The 24,672-nt window shown below is 51.6% G+C and overlaps 1 protein-coding gene across 1 annotated transcript; it reads left to right on the top strand.

The window, feature by feature from the left end:
- Nucleotides 1-5,237: 5,237 nt before the first annotated feature.
- Nucleotides 5,238-24,618, top strand: SIRT2 (sirtuin 2; the record flags this gene model as incomplete). The annotated part of the gene is given in 16 exon segments (XM_079723362.1): nucleotides 5,238-5,264; nucleotides 5,266-5,364; nucleotides 9,409-9,457; nucleotides 9,717-9,830; nucleotides 13,226-13,267; nucleotides 13,427-13,533; nucleotides 13,662-13,718; nucleotides 14,372-14,440; nucleotides 19,676-19,805; nucleotides 21,612-21,671; nucleotides 21,996-22,051; nucleotides 22,208-22,284; nucleotides 22,371-22,422; nucleotides 23,467-23,537; nucleotides 23,685-23,751; nucleotides 23,872-24,618. Coding segments are annotated over 16 exon segments (1,233 nt in total). The 3' UTR covers nucleotides 24,028-24,618.
- Nucleotides 24,619-24,672: the final 54 nt, after the last annotated feature.

Raw genomic sequence — 24,672 nt, 5'->3', positions numbered from 1 at the left:
TACAAGTAATTTAACTGCATCCCAGAACAATATTTAAGAGTATTTATAGGAATAAAAAGCTAGCGAGCCTAACAAGGTAAAAATTACAATGTCTGGCATCTAATCAAAGATTATCAAGCATACAAAGAAGCAGGAAAACATGATCCATAATGAGAATAATCAATCAATTGACATTGACCCAGAAATGACTCAGATGGCAGAATTAGCAAATGAGAACATTCAAACTGTATTTTATACATTCAACAAGTTAAGTAGAGACATGGATAATAAAAAAAAAAAGACTCAAACTGAACTCCTAGAGGTAAAAACTACAGCACCCGAAATGAAAAATACGCTGGATGGAATTAACAACAGATTACACATTACCAAAAAAAAAAAAGATTAGCAAACCTGAGGACTTCACAATAGCAACTATCCAGAATGAAACACAAAGAGAACACTCAAAAATGGAAAGAACATCAGTGAGCCATGGGACAACTTCAAGCAGCCCAATATATCTGTACCAAGTTCCTAAAGGAGCAGGGGGATAGAAAAAAATATTTGAAGAAATAATGTCTAGAAATTTTTCCAAATTTGATGGAAACTATAAACCCACGGCTCCAAGAAGCTCTATGACTCCCAAGAACAAGAAATATGAAGAAAAGTATACCGAGGCCCAACATGAAAAACCTGTTCAAAATCAACAATTAAGATAAATATATTCAAAGCAGCCAGAGGAAAAGATACCTTAAGTATAAAGGAATAAAAATAAGCATGACAGCAGATTTCACAAAGGAAATAATACAAGAGAACACAATGGAGCCACATCTTTAAAGTACTCAAAGACAGACTGTCAACCTAGAATTCTTTAACCCAGAAAAAATATCTTTCAAAAATGGAGACAAAATACAGCTAATTTCAACTATACAAAAGCCGAAGGAACTCATCACCAGCAGACCCACATCACAAGAAATGTTCAAGGAAACCTGTAAGCAAAAGGAAAATGACATCAAACGAAAATACGGATCTATACAACAGAATAAAGAACACTGAAAACAGTAACTATACGGGTAAGTACATAAGATTTTCTTTCTTAATATGTAAATCTCTTTAGAAGATAATTTTTTTAAAAGAATTGACTGTTTAAGCAAAAATAATAACAGTGTCTGGTGGAGCTTATAACACATGTATAAGTGAAATGTATGACAGCAATACAATAAAGGCCAGGAAGAGACAAATGGAAATATACTATTCTAAGGTTGTTTTATGCTATGAGAAGCGGCATCATATCACTTGAAGGCAGACCATAATAAGTTAAAGTGGTACACTATAAGCCCTAAAGCAGGAGTCAGCAAATTTTTCTGTAAAGGGACAGATAAATAATTCAAGCTTAGTGGATGACATGGTCTCTCACCTACTCAGCTCTCCTGTCAGAATGCAAAAGCAGCCATTGGCGATATGTAAATGAATGGGCATGGCTGGATTCCAACAGAACTTACTTTATGGAGTCTGCAATTTGGATTTCATATAATTTTTACTTGCAATGAAATGTTATTCTTCTTTTGATTTTCTTCCAACCTTTTAAAAATGTAAAAACCATTCTTAGCTCACAGCCATACAAAAGCAGGTAGCTGGCTGGATTTTGCCTGTTTTTGTTGGCAAAGACCATAGTTTACCAACCTGTCTTTCAGAGCAACCACTAAAAAAACAAAGAGTTAAAGGTAATAAGCCAACAAAAGAAATACAACGGGGCTTCCCTGGTGGCGCAGTGGTTGAGAGTCCGCCTGCTGATGCAGGGGACATGGGTTCGTGCCCCGGTCCGGGAAGAACCCACATGCCACACAGCGGCTGGGCCCGTGAGCCATGGCTGCTGAGCCTGTGCGTCCAGAGCCTGTGCTCCACAACGGGAGAGGCCACAACAGTGAGAGGCCCGCGTGCTGCAAAAAAAAAAAAAAAAGAAAAAGAAAAAGAAATACAACGGAACAAAATTTGCTCGTTCCAAAAGACAGAAAAAGAGGAAAAGGTAAACAAAGAAGAGATAAGTAGAAAACTAATAACGAGATGATAGACATAACTATATCAATAACTAAATTAAATGTAAATGGTCTAAAAACTCCAATTAAAAGGTAGAAACTGTCAGATTGAATAAAAAAGCAAAACCCAACTATATGCTACCTACAAGTAACACCCTTTAAAATAAATTTTAAAATTTGTTAAAAATAAAAGGATGGAAAAAGCTATACCATCCTAACACCAGTCAGTCAAAAGAAAGCAAGAGTGAAGGACTTCCCGGGTGGCACAGTGGTTAAGAATCCGCCTGCCAATGCAGGGGACACGGGTTCAATCCCTGGTCCGGGAAGATCCCACATGCCACAGATCAACTAAGCCTGTGTGCCACAACTACTGAGCCCGCGCTCTAGAGCCGAGCCACAACTACTGAACCCATGCGCTGCAACTACTGAAGCCTGTGCGCCTAAAGCCCGTGCTCCACAACAAGAAGCCACCACAATGAGAAGCCCATGCACCAAAACAAAGAGTAGCCCCCACTCGCCGCAACTAGAGAAAGGCCGCCCGCAGCAATGAAGACCCAACGCAGCCAAAAAATAAATAAATAAATAAACAAATAAGACAGTATACACGAAAGCCCCTAACATTGGCTAGCATAAAAAACAGATACTCAATGAAAAACAAGTTAAAAAAAAAAAAAAGAAAGCAGGAGTGAGTATTTTAATATCAGAGTAGATTTCAGAGCAAAGAATATTACCACGGATAGAGAAGATTATTTCCTAATGATAAAGAGGTCAATTAAGGAAGAAGACATAATAATCCTAAACATTTGTGCCCCTATTAACAGAGCGTCAAATTACACGAAGGAAAACCTGATAGAACAACAAGGAAATCCACAAATCCACAATTATTGTTGAAGATTTCAATACCTCTCTCTCAATAACTGATAGAACAAGTAGACAGAAATCATCAGCAAGGATACAATAGAGCTGAACAACAGAAGAACCAAAGAAACCAATACAACCTCTAATTGACACTACACCAACAGCAGCAGAAAACACATTCTTTTCAAGTGCACACACAATGGAATTAAACTAAAAACCAATAAAAGGAAGATATTTGGACTATCTGGAAACTAAATAACATACTTCTAAATAATCCACCAGCCAAAGGAGAAATCAAAAGAGAAATTAGAAAGTATACTGAATTAAGTGAAAATAAAAACACAGCACACCAGAATTTGTGAGATACTGCTAAAGCACTACTCTGGGAAATTTACATGAAACACCTACACTAGAAAAAAAGAAAGGTCTCAAATCAATGACCTCAGCTTCCACCAGAAAAAGAAGAACAAATTAGGGCCTCCCTGGTGGCGCAGTGGTTGAGAGTCCGCCTGCCGATGCAGGGGATACGGGTTCGTGCCCCGGTCTGGGAGGATCCCATATGCCGCGGAGCGGCTGGGCCCGTGAGCCATGGCTGCTGAGCCTGCGCATCCGGAGCCTGTGCTCCGCAACGGGAAAGGCCACAACAGTGAGAGACCCGCATACCACAAAAAAAAAAAAAAAAAAAAAAAAAAAAAAAAAAAAAAGAAGAACAAATTAAACCTAAAGTAAGCAGAAGAAAGTAAATAATGAAAGTCAGAACAGAGATCAACAAAATAGAAAGCAAAAAAAAAAATAACCTATAGAGAAAATAAATGAAACCACAGCTGGTTCTTTGAGAAGATCGGTGTTTCTTGAGTGCCTCCTATGGGCCAGGAACTGTTCCGTTACTGGGGATACAACTGTAAACACAACACACAAAAACCCCAGGTACATTCCCTCAGTTGGGCCTTTACGACATTGTTCCTTCTACCTGGAATGCTCTCCCCAGATTATCTACTTGTCTCTCTTTCCTACTTTATTTTTCTCCAAAGAACTTACTACCTTCTGACATAGCATTTTTCTTTTTTTTTTTTCATTTTTCCATCTTTGTTTCTTCCTATCTTTCTTCTCTTCTCTCTTTCTTACTTTGTGTCTGTGTGGCTTTCTGTTTCTTTCTTTCCTTCTCTCTACCTTTCTTTCTTTTTTGTTCCTCCCACCCTTCCTCCCTTCCTTTCTGTAAGTCTGTCTGCCCTTCCATCTATATACCCCCACTAGAATGTAGGCTCCACAAGTCATAAGTTTTTGTGCTTTCTTCACTGCCTTATCACCAGAACCTAAAACAGGGCCTGAAACGTTGTCGGTGTTGGATAAATATTTGTTTAACAGATGAATCCCTGCTGTCATGGAGTTTACATTTTCTGTTTGAATGTAGGATTTGAAGATTAGTGCTCAGAAGGTGGGATCTTAGAGTCAAAAGCCAAGTATTAATTTCGGAAATCAAAATCTAAGGCGTCTAAGTTAGGAGCTAAGGATCAAAGCTCATATTTAGAGGTCAGATGTCAGGAGGAGGAGCCTGCCTGAACTTCAGTTCTAACATAGGTCTCAGGACCGCGGTCAGGAAGGTCAAATCGAGCCTTGGATGTGGAATCAATCAATGGATGTGAAGCTCTGAGAACCAGAGTTCCAGAAAGGAAGGGGTTAGGATCAAAATTAGATTGGAAATTGATTTATCAAAGGTTAGACTTGGGAGTTAGAGGTCAGGGCAAGCATTAGAAGACAGATTTAGGATTGAGAGGTTGGGAAGTCAGGATCAGAGACTAATAGGGAGTCAGATGTGGGATTTTAGGGCCCGGTGTGGCAGCCTAAGGTTCACTCACGTGTCGCCATCCTCAGTGACGTAGCCAAAGACGAGGGGCGCCCACGACAGCCCCGGGCCCAGCTCCGCGCTTAGCCCCGGTCCTCCGGGGGCCGCCGCGTCCGGACCCAGAGAGCCCAGGCCGCTGTCGCACCATTCGTCGGCATCCGCAGCTTTCCCCAAGCACGCGACCCCGGCCATGGCCCCCAAAGCCTCAGGGGACCCCAGCGGCCGCCCGCCAGTTGCTGGGCTCTGCCTGGAATTCTAGCGCTTCCGCCCTGGGGGAATTCCCCAACACTCCCCCCTGAGTCATCCAATCAGAGTGGGTTAAATAGTAAACGCCCCGCCCCCATACCACACCGTGACCAATCAGAGTATTCAGATGGACTGCGACTCTCTACCCTTTCCCACTCTTTCCGCGCGCCCTTTACCAACATGGCTGCGGGAGCGGGGCACTCTGGGATTCGTAGTCTAGCCCTCGCGTGTCTTCCTTACCGCAGAGGGGCTAGCTCCGGGCGTTGTTGGAGGCCGCGATGGCTCCTGGGAGTTGTAGTTCTTTGCCCTGTCTCGGCGCCCTCCTGTTTCCGGTGCCGTCACGGGGCAGAGCAGTCGGTGACAGTCCCGAGGGCCCCCGCCCCGCGCCCATGGCTGAGCCGGATCGTGAGTCGGGGGCCCTGGTGGGAGGGTCGGGCCGCGCCGGGGCCTGGCTGAGGGCTGCAGGCCCCGGGGCCCGAGGGCGGGCGTGGTGGGGCAGGAGATGGGGGCTGCATGGAGGGGAATGGGATTCAGGGGCCGTTGCAAAGTGATCCATATTGCTAGATTGGTGGGTTTCTGGGTCGCGAGGTTTTAAGGGTCCGTTTGCCACCTCCCTCAGGTTACTAATGATCGCGTCTTTCTCTCACCTTAGTTGCTAAGGACCCTCGTTATTAGGGACTTAGAATGCCGCGGTCCCGGTTGCTAAGGGTACCTGGTTGTTAGGGGGAACTGTAGGATGCTAGGGGACCCCTGGTGTCCCCTCCTATCTCTTCCTTCCTCTCCTAAACCTATCATCCCACCCTCCCTGCCCCCCACCACCCAACACCTCTTCCAGGCGGAGTATCTCTTCTTATCTTCTCTCTTCCTTTCTACGCTTCCCTCTGCTTGTAAACCGAGCCCTCCCGGCACACGCTCACACACTACTGCGTCCTTCCTAACTCCTCCTAAGTCTTCCTCCATTCCCTGTATGCTTTACTTTCTTTTCCCTCTCCTAAACCTTCCCGTCCCAGCCTCTTTGTCCCTCACTAACCACCTGTCCTCCCAGCACTCCCCACTCTGATAAGATCTGCTTTTCCCCATTCCCTCCCTCCATCTACTCCATTTTTACACTTCCACCCCAGTACAACTAGGTCGGTGGGTCTTCTTGACCCCCTCTGGCCCCCGCTGCTTTGAAACCCTTCATTCCCCCTTAACCACTCCCTTCACCATAACCACATCTGCTCCCCCTCCTCCCCCAGCCTCTGACCCTGTGGAGACCCAGGCAGGGAAGGTGCAGGAGGCTCAGGTGAGATGGGGGGAAGGGTGGAGGGAAGGAGAGAGATGGACTTCCAACACCCCACACGGGGGGAGGTGGCAGAGGGGAGACAGATACCCCAGGGCCCTCAGCTCACTGCCCCGGCCCCTCACCCCACCTCCTGGTTCATCCTCCCGGGGAGTGGTGGATTCCGGGGACTGTCAGAGAAGGGTGTGCATCCTCAACCCCAGGCCTGCCCTTCCAAACTTTCCTTTCTCCTTGCCCTCCCCACCGCGTCCCCCATCCCTTCTGAAACTCATTTGCACTGGGCATGGAAGAGCTTTGGTCCCTGAACTCACAGATCTCATGGACAAGTGGCTAGACAATGACCCTATGGGGTGATAATGAAAGTAGCTCAGGGCACTTTGGGAGCCCAGAGTAAACTCTGTGGGGTCACACAGATTCCAGCCAGTCCCTTCCCTGGAGGAATCCCCAGGCTGATCTAGGAGTCAGATTGAGATGCAGCACATGGTAGTTAGTGTAGAGTGATTTAGAATTTTCTTAGGCAAGGTGAGAAATGGTGTCCCAGACAGAGGATACAGCTTGTGCAGACACTGAGGGGCATGAAAGAATGTGATGTGTTCAGGAATTAGGTGGCTGGGGAGGTCAGCTAATTATATTCACGGTTAGCATTTATTGAGTACTTACTCCAGCCGGGTACTCTGCTTAATGTTTGATGTGCCTCGTCTCATTTCATCTTCCCAGCATCCCTGTTGGGGGGCAAGGTCTACTGTAGCCATTTTATAGATGAGGAATTGGAAACAGAGTTGTTCAGTAACTTGTCCACTGTCCCTTGGCTAGAAGGGCAGGGACGGGTTTGCGACCCATGGCACCTGGCACATTGCGTCCCGGATGCTTCGCTGGAAGCGGGCTCACAGAGACCCCACCAGCACCTCCAGCTCCCCCTTAGGCCGTGTTGCTCCCACGTGCTCAGCAGGGCCCTGAAATCCTTCCACAGAGCCTCACTGTCTGCAGCCTGAAAGCATGCCAGCCCACCCACAGACGCGAGATTGCAGTTCAGATGTAGGCCAGTGCAGGAGCTGTGATGAGAGCACCCCACAGATGCACGACAGAGCCACACCGAGGGGATAAGAGCTTTCTGTCAGGCCGGGCTTCTCCCTCGCCTGGCTCCCAAAGCACCACCACTGTCAGGGAAAAAGGTTCAATGTGAAAAAGGGATCCTCAGTCCCAAAGAGAGAGATTCGAGGATGTAAATTGCAGCATTGTCTCATACAGAAAAACTGGAAACAGCCCAAACGGCTATCAGTTGATGGGTTAAATGAACTATGGTGCATCCTTACAATGCAACACTATGTAGCTGGTAGGTCTATGATATATTGTTTTGTGGAAAATGCAAGGTGCAGCATCGTACTGTGGTATGATGGCCCATTTCTGGGGAAATAATGAGTTTTACCCGCAGAGACAAAATCTGGAGTAATTACCATTGTACTGTTAATAATAGTGGTTAGCTTGAAGTGGGGGAACGGGACGGGGGTTGTGGGTGAGGGAATCATGAGGCAAGTGCCCCCAAGTTACACATTGTCTAATGGTCAAAGTTTTTGTGCAGCTTACACAATCCGAAAGTAATGAAAAGTTTTAACTATGTTTGGAAGGGAGGTTTCTATTCAAAAAGGCTGGAACCAGAGTTGTGAGTGATGGAGAGGGGTTGTTGGAGGGGTTTTAAACAGGAGAGCGAATTGGTTAGTTTTTTTTTGTTTTTTTTTTTTTTGTTTTTTTTGGCTGCACCACTTGGCTTGCGGGATCTTAGTTCCCCGACCAGGGCTTGAACCCAGGCCCTTGGCAGTAAGATCACATAGTCCTAACCACTGGACTGCCAGGGAATTCCCCAGAATTGCCTTTCTACAATTGCATGAGGTCCATTACAGGGCCCAGGCCTGGTCTAGCACACAGCACAGCAGGTGTCCATTTGTTCAGAGGTGGATAGTTCTGGAACTCCTGCCAAGTGCCAGACCCTGTTCTTGGTGCTGGGCATCCAGCAGTGACGACGAAAAACCCCAGCCTTCTTGGAGCTGACATCATGGTAGACTCCATAGATGTTCGTGATCAGATGATTAGACTGGAGAAGCCACAGAGAAGGGCCTTTGAAGTGGAGGGGAGCGGGCTGACCCAGGCAGGCCATCACACACAGGGCAGTAGAGTAGATCAGAGGTGAAGACTGAGGCTGGGAGCCTAGGGAGGAGGTTGGGGCAGGACCGCTGGGAGGACAGGCTGGACCACGTGGAGCCCTGGAGAGGGGACGTGTTATGGCAGGAGGGCAGGGGAGGGAGGCAGGAGGCGTCTGGCAGACTGGGGGCCAGAAGCCACACTGAGATGGGGCCCAGGAGGAGGAGCAGGTCTGGGGGAGATGCTGAGGCCAGTTTGGGACACGGAGTGAGGGACCGGGGGTCACTTAGAAGGAGGCATCCAGGAGGCTGCGGGAACCCGGGATCTGGGGGACAGACCAGTGGCGTGGATGAGGCCGACCAGGGAAGGTGAACAGAGAAAGTAGGGGGGGCCCAGGACAGAGTCCCAGACCCTCAATTTGGGAGTCTGGCTGAGGGGAGGAGTCGATAAAGGAGATGGAAGGGTTGGAAAGGTGGAGTGGGGGGCTTCAGGCAGGAGGGCTGACGGCCGCAGGGTGAGGACCGAGGCGTTATTCCCAGGAGTGACTTAGGTGAGGAGGGCTGCAGGGCTGCTGGCCAGGGCAGGGGACTAGAGGGGTTGTAAGGCGGAGGCCGTGGACACCGGGAGGTGATGAGAACAATAGCCAGTGCTTCCTGAGCAATCACCACCACACACCCGCCCCGGGGCTGTTCTGAGCACCTCCCAGAGGTGATCTCACTTCATCTCACAGTAGCACTCGGAGGTGAGTGTCCTCCGAGCTCCATTCCTAAGAGGAGGAGCTCGGAGACTCAGAAAAGCAAAGTCACCCACCAGAGACTGTGCTCCTTGCAAGTAGCAGAGCTGGGTTTTCCAACACAGGCAGCCTGTCCCAGAGCCCACACACTGGCCCCCAGCGCTGTCCCCTCCACCCCTCACTTCCTCGGGCCCAGCTCCCAGCCAGAGCCTTTTCCCCAAACCCGGTGTCACCCCCCCTTCCCTCCCTCCCTAACCCCACTTCTGGGGCCTGATCACCCCACCCCCACCCCTTCCAGGACTCAGATTCAGACACTGAGGGAGGAGCGGCTGGCGGAGAAGGAGAGAGTGAGTATCTTCCTTGAGAGCACGGTTCTTGGGGGTGGTTTAGGGAAGGGATCTGGGTGCCCACCTCCGCCAGGGGTGACATTCCAAGTATGTAATAGCAGATGCAGTGCCAGCGCCTGGAGGCTGCTGGCTGGGCCAGGCATTGAGCTCTTAGTTGCGGGAAGGTGGCAGGGCCCCAGGGCTGGGCAGGGGCACTTGGGGCCTCTGGGCACCCTGACTAAACACCCACCCGGCTGCTGTCTCTCTTCTTTTTGGCCAGTGGACTTCCTGCGGAATTTCTTCTCCCAGACACTGGGTCTGGGCACCCAGAAGGAGCGTCTGCTGGACGAATTAACCCTGGAAGGGGTGACCCGCTACATGCAGAGTGAGCGCTGTGAGTCCTCTGCCTGCACTGGGCCCCTTCCCCTCTCCTGGCCCCAAGTGACTTAGCCCCAGCCATTCACAACTTTCGTCTGCAAGTCACAAGAACCTCAACTCAAACTGGCTTATGCCAAAAAGGGAGTGTGTTGATCCTGTAACGAAAACCCCGCTTTAATCATGGCCGGATTCAGCGGCTTCCATGCTGTTGTCAAAAATCTGAACCCTCTCCGGTGCAGCTCTTCTCTGTGTTGGGGTCAAGGTTGCTCCTGGCGGTGGCAAATACAAGTTCCACCAGCCTAGTGGCTCCCACTGAAGAGAGCATCTTTCTCCCGGTAGTTCAGGCAAAAGAGCAGAGATCGGCTCCAGTTGGCCCAGGTTGGGCCACATTCCTACCCCTGAACCAATCACCGTGTCTCTGATTGGCCAGGCCTGTTTGACAGAATGAAAATGCTAATAATAGTAATTACCTTATAGGGTTATTAGGGGGTTACATAAATTCATAAATGTAAATGCCTGGAACCAGGCCTGGAACAGAGCAAGAGCTGCGTAAGTGTTCCCTGTGACGATTATTACAGGAGGCTTGTTTCAGGTGTGGTGTAGAGGTGCCTCTTTACGGGGTCACCATGTAATTTATATTTCTTGCCACGAGTTGAGGTCACCAGAGTTTGAGAAACCGAGCCCTCGGCAGTCCTCGACTAGAACAATCCACTCTTTGAGGGTCCTGAACAGCCTTTTGTTGAGGACGTCTTCTCCAGTTTCCCTGTCCTCCAGCTGCTGCCGTCTCTCCGAGGGCAGCCAGGCCGGCCGTCCTGAGCCTCCCTCTCCTAGGGCAGGCCAGACAGCTGTCTGCAGCCACCTCTTGGCTTGGGTGGGCCCCCAAGAGAACGAAGGCAGTGGCATCAAAGCTTTCATTCCTTCTGTCCTCCTGCACCTGGGTTTTAGGATAATTGACTCATGAGGCGCCTGTGAGGGGATAATAATAAATAATAACAATGGGGACTTGCATGACGGTCCGTTGGTTAAGACTTCGCCTTCCAATGCAGGGGGTATGTATGGGTTCGATCCCTCGTTGCGGAGCTGAGATCGCACATGCCTCACAGCCAAAAAACCAAAACATAAAACAGAAGCTATATTGTAACCAATTCAATAAAGACTTTAAAAATGGTCCACACAGGGACTTCCCAGGTGGCGCAGTGGTTGAGAGTCCGCCTGCCGATGCAGGGGACACGGGTTCGTGCCCCGGTCCAGGAGGATCCCACATGCCGTGGAGCGGCTGGGCCCGTGAGCCATGGCCACTGAGCCTGCGCGTCTGGAGCCTGTGCTCCGCAACAGGAGAGGCCACAACAGTGAGAGGCCCGCATACCACAAAACAAACAAACAAACAAACAAAAAATGGCCCACACCAAAAAAATCTTAAAAAAATAAAAATAATAATAACAATGAATTGAGCTCTCGCTGTTTGCCAGGCACTGGCCTAAGCACTTGACAGGTGTCCCCTCCTTTGATCTTCACATGATACCTGTGAGGAATGATCTGGACAGAGGAGGAAACTGAGGTGCAGAGAGGCTGTGATTGGTACAGGGTCACACTTCTGGCAAGAGGCAGAATCAGGGCTCGATGCCAGGCCGCCTGAATCCAGGGCGCACACTCCCTTCCACATGGCCCCTGGTGGGTCCACTGGGCCTAGTCCAATGGCATCCCGAGACGAAGCCAAGGGCTGTGGCTGTAGCAGGCCTCAGCCTTTGTCACCCTTGCTGTCCTCCTTTGCATAGAACACCCCAGAGGCGGCCGGTTCACAGGCGCCTCACACCCATGTCTGTCCATCAGCTGATGGGCAGATGCCAAGGGTGCTGCATGGCAGGGCTGCCAACCAGCCAGCCACTGAAGAGGCAGCTGGGCTGTTTCTGCACAGCCCCATGTGCTTGTGAAGTGATGCCACCCCTACCACGCCTCCCCATCTTCTTTTCTGAAAGCTGGTGACAATGGGGGAACAAAGCACTTATAGGTATACAAATCATGGGGCTGAAGAAGTTGAGTACGAATGACTTGAAGAATCATCAGTGCTGGGCACTGATCTAAGCTTCACAGGGATGAATTGATTCTCTCAACAGCCCTGCGAGGTCAGTACTGTGATTATGCACATTTTACAGAGCAGGAAGCTAAAGCCCAGAGTGGTGATCTGAACTAAGACGCCCCCGCTAGCATGCAGAAGAACTAGGATTGGAAGCCCTTATCCACTCTGCTGCTCACTGGGCATGGGCTGAGAGTGGCCAGTCTTTGGTCTTCACCTGAAAATTACCAGACTTCCAGTGGCTGATGTGCATTTGATTATGGAGGGAAGTCCATATGCTAGAAATAGATGGCCATCCAAGATTGTGTCCAAAAGGTGAGGTGTGGCCAGAGATTTTTTCACAATAACGTGCAGCTCTTCTGGGGGAAACCCCCACCCCACCCCTCTCACTAAGATCTCATGCATTTTTGTCTAGATCTAGCGAGGAGAAATTTCTCTCCAAGTGGCCTTTTCTTGAATCTTACTACATTGCTATAATTTCCTTTCTTTTAATATACATTTATTTATTTATTTTGGCTACGTTGGGTCTTCGTTGCTACGCGTGGGCTTTCTCTACTTGCGGTTTGTTGCAGTGCGCCTGAGAACATTGTGGTGGCTTCTCTTGTTGCGGAGCACAGGCTCTAGGCGTGCGGGCTTCAGTAGTTGTGGCTCGCGGGCAGTAGTTGTGGCTCGCGGGCTCTAGAGCGCAGGCTCAGTAGTTGTAGCGCACAGGCTTAGTTGCTCCGCGACATGTGGGATCTTCCCAGACCAGGGCTCGAACCCGTGTGCCCTGCATTGCAGGTGGATTCTTAACCACTGCGCCACCAGGGAACTCCCCATTGGTATAATAATTTCAAACAGTGTATTCTTTGACCCCATGCTGGCTCTTCCATCAGTCACCTGTGTGACCCCTTCCCCTATCTGAGCCTCAGTTTCCTCATCTATAACGTGGGATGTTAACACCTCCCTCCTTGAGATGGTTGGGAGAGCCATTCAGGGATCTGAAATGCTTGCCCCAGGGCCAGGCACAGAGTAAATGGCTTCAGGGACTGTGATGGGTGGTATTATTTAAGGGTAAGAAAGGGAAGGGGAAACTTTGGTCTTGTAATCATTACATTCAGTCTGTGATGATATATTTGATTATTAGACAGCAGTGCCACTAATAATTTTTTAAGTTGTCAGAAGTTCATTGTAAACATCAGTTCAGTACTTAGTTTATGGCAAAGACAACTGTCTTAAGATAAATGGCTCATATTTTGGTGCAGTGTTTGATGTTCAAAACAAAATGTTACAACAATAAACAAACAAACTGAAAAAAAAAAAAAAAGAACCACGCTGCATAAACTCTTCTCCTCCAGGTCGCAGGGTTATCTGTTTGGTGGGAGCTGGAATCTCCACTTGTAAGTGCCCCCTCCCCCAAGAGAACTCCCTGGTTGGGGGCGCCCCTTCGAAGAGCTGGGGAGGAGCCGTATGGGGGCCCTTGCCTGGGAGGGTCAGTGTGGTAGAGAAGGGGCCAAGGTCCCTCATGGATTGATTGCCCACTGCCACTCCTCCCCCAGCTGCGGGCATCCCTGACTTCCGCTCCCCAAACACGGGCCTCTACGCCAACCTGGAGAAATACCATCTTCCCTACCCGGAGGCCATCTTTGAGATTGGCTACTTCAAGGTACGTGTCCTGCAGGGAGGAACGTCTGTAATGGGGGTGGGGGGTGGAGGCGTGGCCGCCTCTCTCCAGCTCTCATCTCACCAGGGCCATCTGGGTGCCCACCCGCCCTCCGGCTCTCTCTCCCACAGAAACATCCAGAGCCCTTCTTTGCCCTCGCCAAGGAACTCTATCCTGGGCAGTTCAAGGTGAGCTCTCTTTTGTGGAGGCGGTGACAGGAAAGGTTGGGGGCCAGCAGGCATGGGAAAGCCCCCTCCAGGGCCCTTCAGACAAATATTATAGCCATTAAACACATGGGCTCTGGGGAAGTTCCCTGGTGGCCTAGTGGTTAGGATTCCGGGCCTTCACTGCCGTGGCCCGGGTTCAATCCCTGGTTGGGGGATTGCAAGCCGTATGGCACCGTCCAAAAAATATATATATATACATGGGCTCCGGGCCCAGACTGCCTGGGTCCAAGTCCTGGTCCCTCATTTCCTGCTCTAGTGTCCTTGAGCCTCAGTTTTCCCTTATGTAAAGTGAAGCTGATAATAGTCCATGAGAAGGGTTGTCGTGAGGCTTAAATGAGTTAATGATACATGCAAGAGCCCAGACTCCAGGGCCAGTCCTCTCTGTGCAAACCCCAACTCCACAACCTGGGTGACTTTGGCAAGACAGTCACCCTCTCTGTGCCTCAGTTCCCTCACCTGTGAAATGGGGATAACAAAGGTGCGCACCTCACGAGGCCGGTGTGACCATTCTGTGAAGGAAAACAGGCATGGTGCCTCGAACAGTTCCTGGCACATGGCAGTGCGCGGCCAGTGTCCTCTCTCTTCATCGGCATTGTCATGATTGCTCCCCTCAGCCCACCGTCTGCCACTACTTCATCCGCCTGCTGAAGGAGAAAGGGCTGCTCCTGCGCTGCTACACGCAGGTAGGCGGGACCGCGGGCATCCTGGGAGGAAGAGCACGGGCTGGAGGGTCCTGAGAGCTCAGGCCACGGCTTCTCTGTCACGTGACCTGCAGTGACTCACGTCCCCTCTCTCAGCCTCAGTTTCCCTTTCTATAAAACAGAGGCCAGAACAGCTTCGCCCTCTCAGGTCTGTGGTGATGTGGCAGTGACCTCCCTCAGGGCCATCCCAGGAGTACTTCTCTGAGCAGACACTGTTGGCACCATAGATTTCGTATTTGGCTGGGCTTTCCAGCAGAGGACTCCAAACTGAGTTGATCTAATATGATCAGTACACCTGACAATTTTCCGGCTGGTAGCTGTAAACTCTTAAGGAAGGAGCACTATTTTTTTGTGTGTGGGGGGGGCACCTTTTAAAAATTTATTTATTTATTTATTTACTTGGCTGTGCTGGGTCTTAGTTGTGGCAGGTGGGCTCCTTAGTTGTGGCTCGCTGGCTTATTAGTTACGGCACACCGGCTCCTTAGTTGCAGCAGGTGGGCTCCTTAGTTGTGGCATGCATGTGGGATCTAGTTCCCCAACCAGGGATCGAACCCCAGCCCCCTGCATTGGGAGCGTGGAGTCTTAACCACTGCACCACCAGGGAAGTCCTGGGAAACCCTTTTATAATTTGCACAAAGGCCTTGTGCGTACCGTGGGGCCGTGGCTCATACCTGTCAGGTGCTTGGCTGAGGGCCTCGCCGGGGTGTCCTCAGGGAAGGACAGCTCACATTGTTGGCTTCCGAGTTGGTGAGCCTTTTAGGGTCTCGCACCCCTAATAGTGAAAAATGTTTGCACCTCTACCTTTGTTTCATAAATATGTATTGAAATTACATGATGTACTATAGCCCTGATACCATGCCTGCTCTAATTCATACCTCAGAACCCCAAATTATGAAATAGAGAGAGAACACATGGATAGAAATAGGTGTTCTATTATTTTCTTCCTGCGCCTGGCAATCTGGAGCCTGCAGCCTCAGAAGTTGCCACCAGGGGGAGGATGAATTCTTTGTAGGTCCAGAATTCTCAAGTGGGCTACGTGCTCCCACCCATGGCTGGTGCTCCCACCCATGGCTGGTGGGGGAGGGGATGGCCTCCTCCTTCCAGGAGGAGCCCCAGCTCAGAATAAACCTGAAATTTCTTCCCAGAGAGTCAGTTTTTTCCATGAGATGTGACTCAGACTTGATATGAACAGTTCACCTGAAGCCAAGTGCCTTCATGAAATCCTCACCATAGCCCCTGCTGGCAAACCTGTTTGTAAGCTTCTGTCCCAATGTTTTCTGAGTGCCAACCCAGTGCCAGGCCCTGCAGGCAGTGAACGGAGGGAGCAGACATCCCTGCCCTCCTGGAACTGACACTGTAGTGTGGGGAGAGACAACGGACGAGATGGGTGAGTTGCGTATCTACGCTGATGCTGAGAGGTCTACGGAGTGCAGCTGAGCAGGAAAGGGGAATCCCGCTCTGTGTGTGCGGGGTCGGGGGTGCTGTAGTGACCAGGATGTCAGGGAAGGCCTCACTGAGAAGCAGGACATTTAAACAGAGCCCTGTAGGAGGGGAGGGAGGGAGCCATGGGACCATCTGTAGGGGGAGAGTGCATTCCAGGCAAAGGGAACAGCCAGTCCAGAGGTCCTGAGGGGAGACTGCATTTGGCGTGTTCAAGAAGCTGGATCTGGACTTCTCCGGTGGTCCAGTGGTTAAGACTCCACGTTCTCAATGCAGGGGGCCCAGGTTCGATCCCTGGTCAGGGAACTAGATCCCACATGCCACAGCTAGGACCCGGCACAGCCAAATAAGTAAATATTTTAAAAAAGAAAAAAGAAGAAGAAGAAGAAGCTGGATCTGAGTGAGCAAGGAGGACAGTAGTAGGATGGAGGCTGGGCCAGGGAGGGGGCTGCCGAAGGGGAGAAGTGGGCGGCTTATGAACCTGTTTTGAAGGTGGAGCCGGCAGGACTTGCCAATGGGTTGAATGTGAAACGAGTCGTGAGAGAAGGAAAGGAGTCAGGGATGACTGACTCCCTCTCAGCCTGAGTACCTGCTGCCTTTTATTGAGATGGTGGGACATGCAGGTGTGGGGGGCAGAGGAGGAGCTTGGCTGAAGGCATGTCGAGGTTGAGATGCCCATTAGACAACCACGTGGGGACATGGGCAGATAGCTGGACACAGGAGTCTGGACTCGAGCTGGAGAGCAGCAGATAGATGATGTTTAAACCCTCCAGACAGGATGAGATCACAGGGGTCCCAGCACGAGAAGCCCAGGCCCAGGCCCAGGTGGCTCATCGGGGCTGCTCAGAGGGATCGCTTCCCAGCTCTGTCTGAGGCAGAACCCCCTGCCCCAACCACGAAAGCACACCAGCTGTAGGCTATTTTTTAGACAAAAGCCAACACCAATGAGTTGTGAGGTCAGCGTGAAATGTGGTGGCATTTCCCCCCAGTTGCAATTCTTCATGTGTGGATTTAAGTACGCATACGTATTCAAAATGGCGCATTATGTAACATAGACAAAGGTGGAAAAAATTTTTCCAGTCTCACGTTTCATGAAACCTTTTTTTTTTTCAAACTCATCACCCTCTTCTTTAACCTCAGCCACTTTTTGAATCACTGACCCAGTTTTCTGGAACACATTGTCTTCACGTCTTTCTGAATTGTGACGATGCAGCACTTTTGAAGCCACACGCGATGCTATTTTTATCTCAAGACACAAGTATCCATTCAAACATGAGAACAGTTGTCGCCTTCATTCAAGTCACTGTGATCTCCTCAGCAAACCAGCTTATCGCTCTTTTAAATCTATATCTATGGCATTTACATCATACATAGGGTTTGTACTTGGCTTTCTTTCATTTAAGCCCTGTCTGGAGGATCCTTCCATATCTGCACCCACATAGCAGCTTCATGCTTTTTTTTTTTTTTTTTTTGGCTGCGTTGGTCTTCGTTGCTGCAGGTGGGCTTTCTCTAGTTGCAGCGAGCGGGGGCTACTCTTCGTTGCAGTGCATGGGCTTCTCATTGCGACGTCTTCTCTTGTTGCCGAGCGCGGGCTTCAGTAGTTGTGGCACGCGGGCTCAGCAGTTGTGGCTCGCAGGCTCTAGAGCGCAGGCCCAGTAGTTGTGGCACACGGGCTTAGTTGCTCTGTGGCATATGGGATCTTCCCAGACTAGGGCTCGAACCCATGTTCCCTGCATTGGCAGGCAGATTCTTAACCACTGTGCCACCAGGGAAGTCCCAGCTTCATGCTTTTTAAAAGCATGTCAGAGACGTGATGTCTGAAACTAGAAGTGAGCCAAGGTTTAAAATTCAAGGGATTGCAGATGAAAACCCAGACATCAGGCTCCTCTTGAAAATCAGGAAGAGCTGGCTGTACCCTGGGTGGCTTTCTGTGGGGGAGAGTGGTTGGCTGGAGCTGAGTGGCCGCTGCCCACCTTGCCCAGGGCCCACCTCCTCACCATGCCCTCTTTCCTGCCTGATGCTGAGGCCAGACATCAGTTGCTGTGTGTTGCCATGCATTCATTGCTGCTTGGCCTTTATAGCGAACCTCTTGAGCCATATTCCCCAGCCCCAGCTTCCCTCCCTGGGGGCCACGGCTGCTGCCTACTTCTTGGGTCTCCTCTGAAGATATTCCATACTTAGGCAAGCAAATACACAAATTCATATATTGATTTTTTCACATCCTGTACACACTGCCTTTGTGATTTGGGCCTTCTAACATCTTGGAGAGATCCCTTCATACCAGTACATATGGGTTGACCACATTCATTTTTGTTTGTTTGTGGTTTCTCCATCAAAAGTGGCATCAAGGGAATTCTCTGGTGGTCCAGTGTTTAGGACTTTGTGCTTTCATTTCTGAGAGCGTGGGTTCGATCCCTGGCCAGGGAACTCAGGTCCCACAAGCCGCACAGCATGGCAAAAAAAAAAAAAAAAAAAGTGACATCAAAGGGTAACACAGAGGCATGTAGGTAGACCTTTGACGTGCCATTTAGTTATGTGCATGCACACTGCTTACTTACATGTCAGGGAGTTGGTAGACTAAGTCAAGAAACAAAGGCAAAACTAGCATTTCTAGTAAAGGGGGGGAGAGGGAAAGCCACAGAGAGTCTGGGAACAGTGACTCTTGTCTGCATGTTTTGGGTATAAACTGATGGCTGGCTGGGAGCAGAGAGGGCAGTTGGGGCTGCCTGCCCTTGAAAGGGAACCCTTTCAGTTGTTCACGGAGCCTCCAGGAAACCTCGTTGGGTCAGCTGTGGGCTGCATATGCCTGGCCATCTCTGTAACGTCTGCCAGTGTCCTCCAGCAGCACCTGCCTCAGCAGCATTCCTCATGGGCAAACAAAAGCTGCTCCAGGGCTTCCCTGGTGACGCAGTGGTTGAGAGTCCACCTGCCGATGCAGGGGACACGGGTTCGTGCCCCGGTCCGGGAGGATCCCACATGCCGCGGAGCGGCGGGGCCCGTGAGCCATGGCCGCCGAGCCCGCGCGTCCGGAGCCTGTGCTCCGCAACGGGAGAGGCCACGACAGTGAGAGGCCCGCGTACTGCAAACAAAAACAAAAACAAACAAACAAACAAAAAGTGCTCCAGAGGGGCTGGAGAAAGCGCAAATGTCTATGTGGAAGAGAAGAATATTCTTGCCTGTTGAATAAGGAAAGTATCTCTGTCTGAAAAGACTACAAGTTAATATACTATCAATGCAGCAGACCATAGTAAGGTTAAGTAGGAAAACAGTGTGATGAAAACCCAAAAAACCCTCCTGATTCATTGATTTATGTTAACGCCTGGCCAGGGCTGCCACCGACGGCTGTGCAGGTTGGGTACTGCACAAGGATGCCATATCTGAGGGGGCTGCGTTTACGGTGGAGACACTGGAGAGTTGTACGTTTATTTCACCAAATTTCTGGCAGGTGCCACTAGAGTGTCTGGTTCTAACAAAACACATTTGCAGCAAAACGGAAGCAAAGTGGCCCAAATTTGCCAGGGCTGGTTGGTGGCAGTGGGTCTGGGCTCATAGACATTTGAGTTTGGGCCCCTGCCTTTAAGTGTCCATGACTTACCTTTTCAGAGGTACCATCAGGATGAACGGAAGAGTTTTAGACACGCCCTGCCCCTTGCTTCTCCCTCCCTCCCTTCTCCCCTGTCCCACTTGCTTTTCTCAGCCGCAACTCCTGGCTCTGCCTCCTGCCCCTTGGGGGGGGTGTTTCGCTCCTGACCCTGTCTCCTCCATCTCTCCCTCCAGAACATAGACACCCTGGAGCGAGTGGCGGGGCTGGAGGCCGAGGACCTGGTGGAGGCCCACGGCACCTTCTACACGTCTCACTGCATCAGCCCCGTCTGCCGGCAGGAGTACACGCTAAGCTGGATGAAAGGTGAGGGGCTGGAGGTTATTATCCCCGAGGGCAGGCCTCCCGTCCCCTGTCTGCTCCCCAGCGCCAGGGACAGGGTCTCCACGCGCGGACGCCAGCTCTGTCCTGCACAGCTCTGCAGCTCTTTTTAGCAGATAATGGCAGCCCCCAAAGATTTGAGGTGACAGTGGGGGTTCATTTCTCCCGATACCACCTCACAGCCAGGTTATGATGGATGCAGACTCCAGACACAGAGACGTGCGTTAGCAGACAGGCCCCCACGTGTCATACAACCTGTTCTGTGAGGTCATGAAACCCTAGCTCTTTGTCCTTTGGGCGCTCTGACCCCGTCTTACATGAGGGGCTCATCCAGGCAAGCGCAACTACACTCTAAGAAGAGCAGAAGTATCTGAGAGAACTTTCTGGGGTGAGGGGCATGTTCCATATCTGCACTGTCCAACACGGCAGCCACTTGCTACATGGGGCTATTGAGCTCTTAAAATGTGGCTAATGTGACCGAGGAACTGAATTCTTAACTTTCTTTAATTTGTTTTAATTAAAATTTAAAAGCCACATGTGGCTCTAACCAGCATACTGGACAGCACTGCCCCAGAGGCACAGGATTAAACCAGCCCATTAGCTGGATTCAGGCAAGCAGAGGCCGTGGCATGTGAAGCTGGGCATGGCCCTGGCTAAGAATGAAGACTGGGGGCTGTCCTTAAGGATGCAAACTCCAGGGCTTGCTAAAGTCATCACCCCTGTTCATGCCTGGGCAGAGTGTCCAAGAAGAGAAGGAGGAAAAAAAAATGCAGCCAGTCCACATTTCTTGAATGCCAGTGAGAGCTGATTTCTGACATCCATTGTGCTAATTAAGAAGCCACTTACTTCATCCATGGAAACCCATTTCTGACATTCTTTATGCTGATTTCACAAAGCCTCTGGTGTCCGTGTGTGATAAGGACAGCTGCAGCACTGATAGTAGGGCCCCTGGAGTGTGGCCCTTCTGACAACATGCCAGCTGACTGCCCCTGGGGTGAGGATTCCTGAATAGCCCAAGTGCACGCAGCTGGGGGTGATGTACAATTAACATTACCCCATTATGTTTCTCTAACAGCAGTAGCACAAGCATCACCCGCAAAATGTCACGTACTGTCAATGCAAAAATATTTTCAAGTAAATGACAGACCTTAAAGCAGTGGTCTGTAAATATCTGTTGAAGGAATGAGTGAGTAGTTGAATGAACAAGCCAGGATTCTGTGGGTTGCAAGTGACAGAATGCTTTCAAGCTTCCTTAATCAATAAGCAATGAGGAGGAGGATTGTCATAAGCATGGGGTGTGCGTGGGGGCAGGGGTGGGTCTGTCACAGAGCCCAAGTGTGGGAAGCACCTGCACCTAAGGTTTTGTCCCCGTCCCAGCATCATCTGCATAATTCTTCCCTCTCTGCCACTAGGCCTGGCACCCACCAGGCCTCTCTGACCCACGATGAAGTAGGGCTGCCCTCAAAGACCCACTGGACGAGCTTCACTCCCAAGTCCAGATTCCCCAGGTCGGGGGTTGGTGGAACCCAGCTGCCCCTTTTAGGGGCGAGTGTCTGCTCATTTGTTTGTTCGTTCATTTAATAGCTATAGGCTGGTGCTGGGAGCCACCCCAGGAATCTTGGGGGCGGGGGAGGGACAGCTGTCTAAGAAGGGAAGTCCTTCCTGAGCAGGGCAAACACCCCAGGAGGCCCTCCCGGTGACAGTGAAGGGAGGATGGGGTGGGCAGGCAGGCTGCAGCCCCAGCCCAAAGCCTCTTACCTCCTCTTCTCTCTCCCTGTTCCCCACGCCCAGAGAAGATCTTCTCCGAGGTGACTCCCAAGTGTGAGAAATGTCGGAGTGTGGTGAAGCCTGGTGAGCCTTGGGGCCAGGGACCAACCGAGGTAGACTCAGGCTGGCACCCCCTCAGCCACTAACCCCTTCCCAGGAAGGCCACGCTCCCTATCCATCCATCCACCCCCGTCACCCTCTCTCCCTGACCGGTACCCGGAGTCTGCCCCAGGGAGAGTGGGTACCATAGCCCCTAGTCTGTCCCCAGTGCTGCACACTCCCGCCCCAGCCCTGGGCTCCACCTTCTGCTCCTGCCTGTTCTCTCTCTCCCTCCCTGTCTCTACGCCCCTGCTTTTTCACTGTCTCTATCTCTCCCTGTGTCTGTCTGTCCATCTGTCTCCACCTCAGATATCGTGTTCTTTGGCGAGAACCTCCCAGCGCGTTTCTTCTCCTGCCTGCAGTCAGTAAGTGTACCTGCCACGCGTCCCCCATCTCGGTCCACGCAGGGGCAGCCTGGGTCCTGCCCTGGGGAAGGTGGCTTCCCCAAGTGGCTGCGGGTGGGCTTGCGCCGGGGGCCGGGGGCCGGCAGCCCAACCTCACTGGCCGCTCCCCCTTCGCAGGACTTCCTGAAGGTGGACCTCCTCATCATCATGGGCACCTCCCTGCAGGTGCAGCCCTTCGCATCCCTTATCAGCAAGTAGGTTGGGGCTCGGGGCTATGGGGGGCTGCTGGGGACTGGGGGAGCCGGGACAGGCCCTCACCACTCAGCTCGCTCTCCACCAGGGCGCCCCTCTCCACCCCGCGCCTGCTCATCAACAAGGAGAAGACTGGCCAGGTGAGTCCTTTTAGTCACACCCTGCCACCCCCGCACAGGGGCCCCACATTGCCTCCCCCTGGCCTCCTCGGGAACCAGGGGACAGGTCTCTGGGGAATCCCGATACTTTGGACCCCTCAGCTCAGACCTAAGGATTCTGGAATCCACAGGGGTCAGGTTCCAGGCTGCCCTGCCTCCAGGATTCCACAGGCCTCTGTGTCATTCACCCTTTTTTTAAAAAATTTATTTATTATTTATTTTTGGCTGTGTTGGGTCTTTGTTGCTGCGCACGGGCTTTCTGTAGTTGTGGTGAGCGGGGGCTACTCTTTGTTGCAGAGCACGGGCTTCTCACTGCAGTGGCTTCTCTTGTTGCGGAGCATGGGCTCTAAAGTGCACGGGCTTCAGTAGTTGTGGCACACGGGCTCAGAAGTTGTGGCACACGGGCCCAGTAGTTGTGGCTCGCCAGCTCTAGAGCACAGGCTCAGTAGTTGTGACGCACGGGCTTAGTTGCTCCGCGGCATGTGGGATCTTCCCGGACCAGGGCTCGAACCCGTGTCCCCTGCATTGGCAGGCAGATTCTTAACCTCTGCACCACCAGGGAAGTCCCTCATTCACCCTTTTGAACGAGTGACAGAACCCCAGCTCAAAGCGACTTAAGCCAAAACGAGAATGTCGTGCTTCCCGTGACTGAAGAGTCCGGGCTCGCTGGCCCCTGGGCCTGCGGCAGTTCTGTCAGGAGTCACCCGCTGCCTCTCTCGTCTCTCTTTTCCTGAGGTAGCTTCACTCCCAGGCAGGGGCTCCCTCCTGGGGACAGATGTTTCTCCAACAGGCAAAAAACATACTGTGTGCCAGATGCCGTGCTAAGCATTTCCTCTGTATTAACCCGCTGACAGTACAACCCTAGGAGTGGGTTTGATGATCACCCCTACTCTACAGAGAAAGAAACTGACGTTCAGAGAGGCCAGGCCACTTGAGCAAAGTCATGGAGCTGGGATTCCACCCCAAGCCACCTGGCTCCAGGGTCTGTGCTCTTAGCTCCCCCCGACTCCACCCCCTTCCCCACAGACTGACCCTTTCCTCGGGATGATGATGGGCCTCGGAGGAGGCATGGACTTCGACTCCAAGAAGGCCTACAGGTGAGGCCCTCCCGCGGCAGTGGGGGGGCAGTGGAGCCTTCAAGGGACAGGGCCGAGGTGGGAGGGAGGGCACGAGGGCACAGGACAGGGCAGAGCCAGCAGGGCCCTGGGACAAGGCTGGGAGCTCTGACTCTCACCCGCCCACAGGGACGTGGCCTGGCTGGGTGACTGCGACCAGGGCTGCCTGGCCCTTGCCGACCTCCTCGGATGGAAGGTGAGGAGCCTGGGCCACCCCCACCCACCCTGAGCCCAGTCCCTGGACCCCTGTCCCACAGGTCCTCCGACCTTATGATGCATGATGACCTCTGACCTCTGTGAACTTTGCCCCCTGCAGAAGGAGCTGGAGGACCTTGTCCGGAAGGAGCATGCCAGCATAGATGCCCAGTCGGGGTCAGGGACTCCCAACCCCACCACTTCAGCTTCCTCCAGGAAGTCTCCACCTCCTGCCAAGGAGGAGGCCAGGACCACGGAGGGAGAGAAACCCCAGTGACAGCCGCATCTCCCAGGCAGGACGCCCAGCTTTGGGACAGCTGAGCCCCAACCAGGCCTCCTGGCCCCCTCTAACTTACAGCTCTTTTCTGGGGAGCTCAGAACATTTCCTCAATCTACTAACTACTCCCTCCCAAAACTGGGGTCCCAGCACCCCTGACCCCAGCAAATCTCTAACATTCTTAGGGGCTGAGGCTTGGGGTAGCCAGTCTCTAACAGCCCACAGCCCCTAATCACCCTTAGGGCCAAGGATCAGCCTCCCCTAATCTCTAACTGCTCAGGGGGCCAGGGGGCCCTCCAAACTGCTAACTGTCCCAGGACGAGAGCCCCGGGGCCCCCATGCTCTCTACTGTTCCCAGGGGCTTGGGGCCAAGTAGACGAAGTCTAACCTACCCTGGGTGGGGAGGTGCGCCCTCCAAACATTAACTCACACCCAGTGGGGGGTCCAAGCCTCAAGGCCTCCCAAGTCTCTGCCTACAACTCCCAAAGTGGGTGCTAGGCCCCCTCACTCGGGACCCGCTTCCCAGGGTGGGGTGGGCAGATGGTGTCGCTTAGTAGAGACAAATTAAAGACAAAAAACAACGAACCGTCAGCTGTCTGGCCTCGCCGTTCTGTCCTGTGGGCCCACAGGGAAGCTGCCGGAGGA

Source organism: Hyperoodon ampullatus (assembly GCF_949752795.1).
Source record: "Hyperoodon ampullatus genome assembly, chromosome: 18".
Classification (NCBI taxonomy): Eukaryota; Metazoa; Chordata; class Mammalia; order Artiodactyla; family Ziphiidae; genus Hyperoodon; species Hyperoodon ampullatus.
Note: the sequence above shows the minus strand (reverse complement) of the source record. Positions and strands in the feature narration are given on the sequence as shown.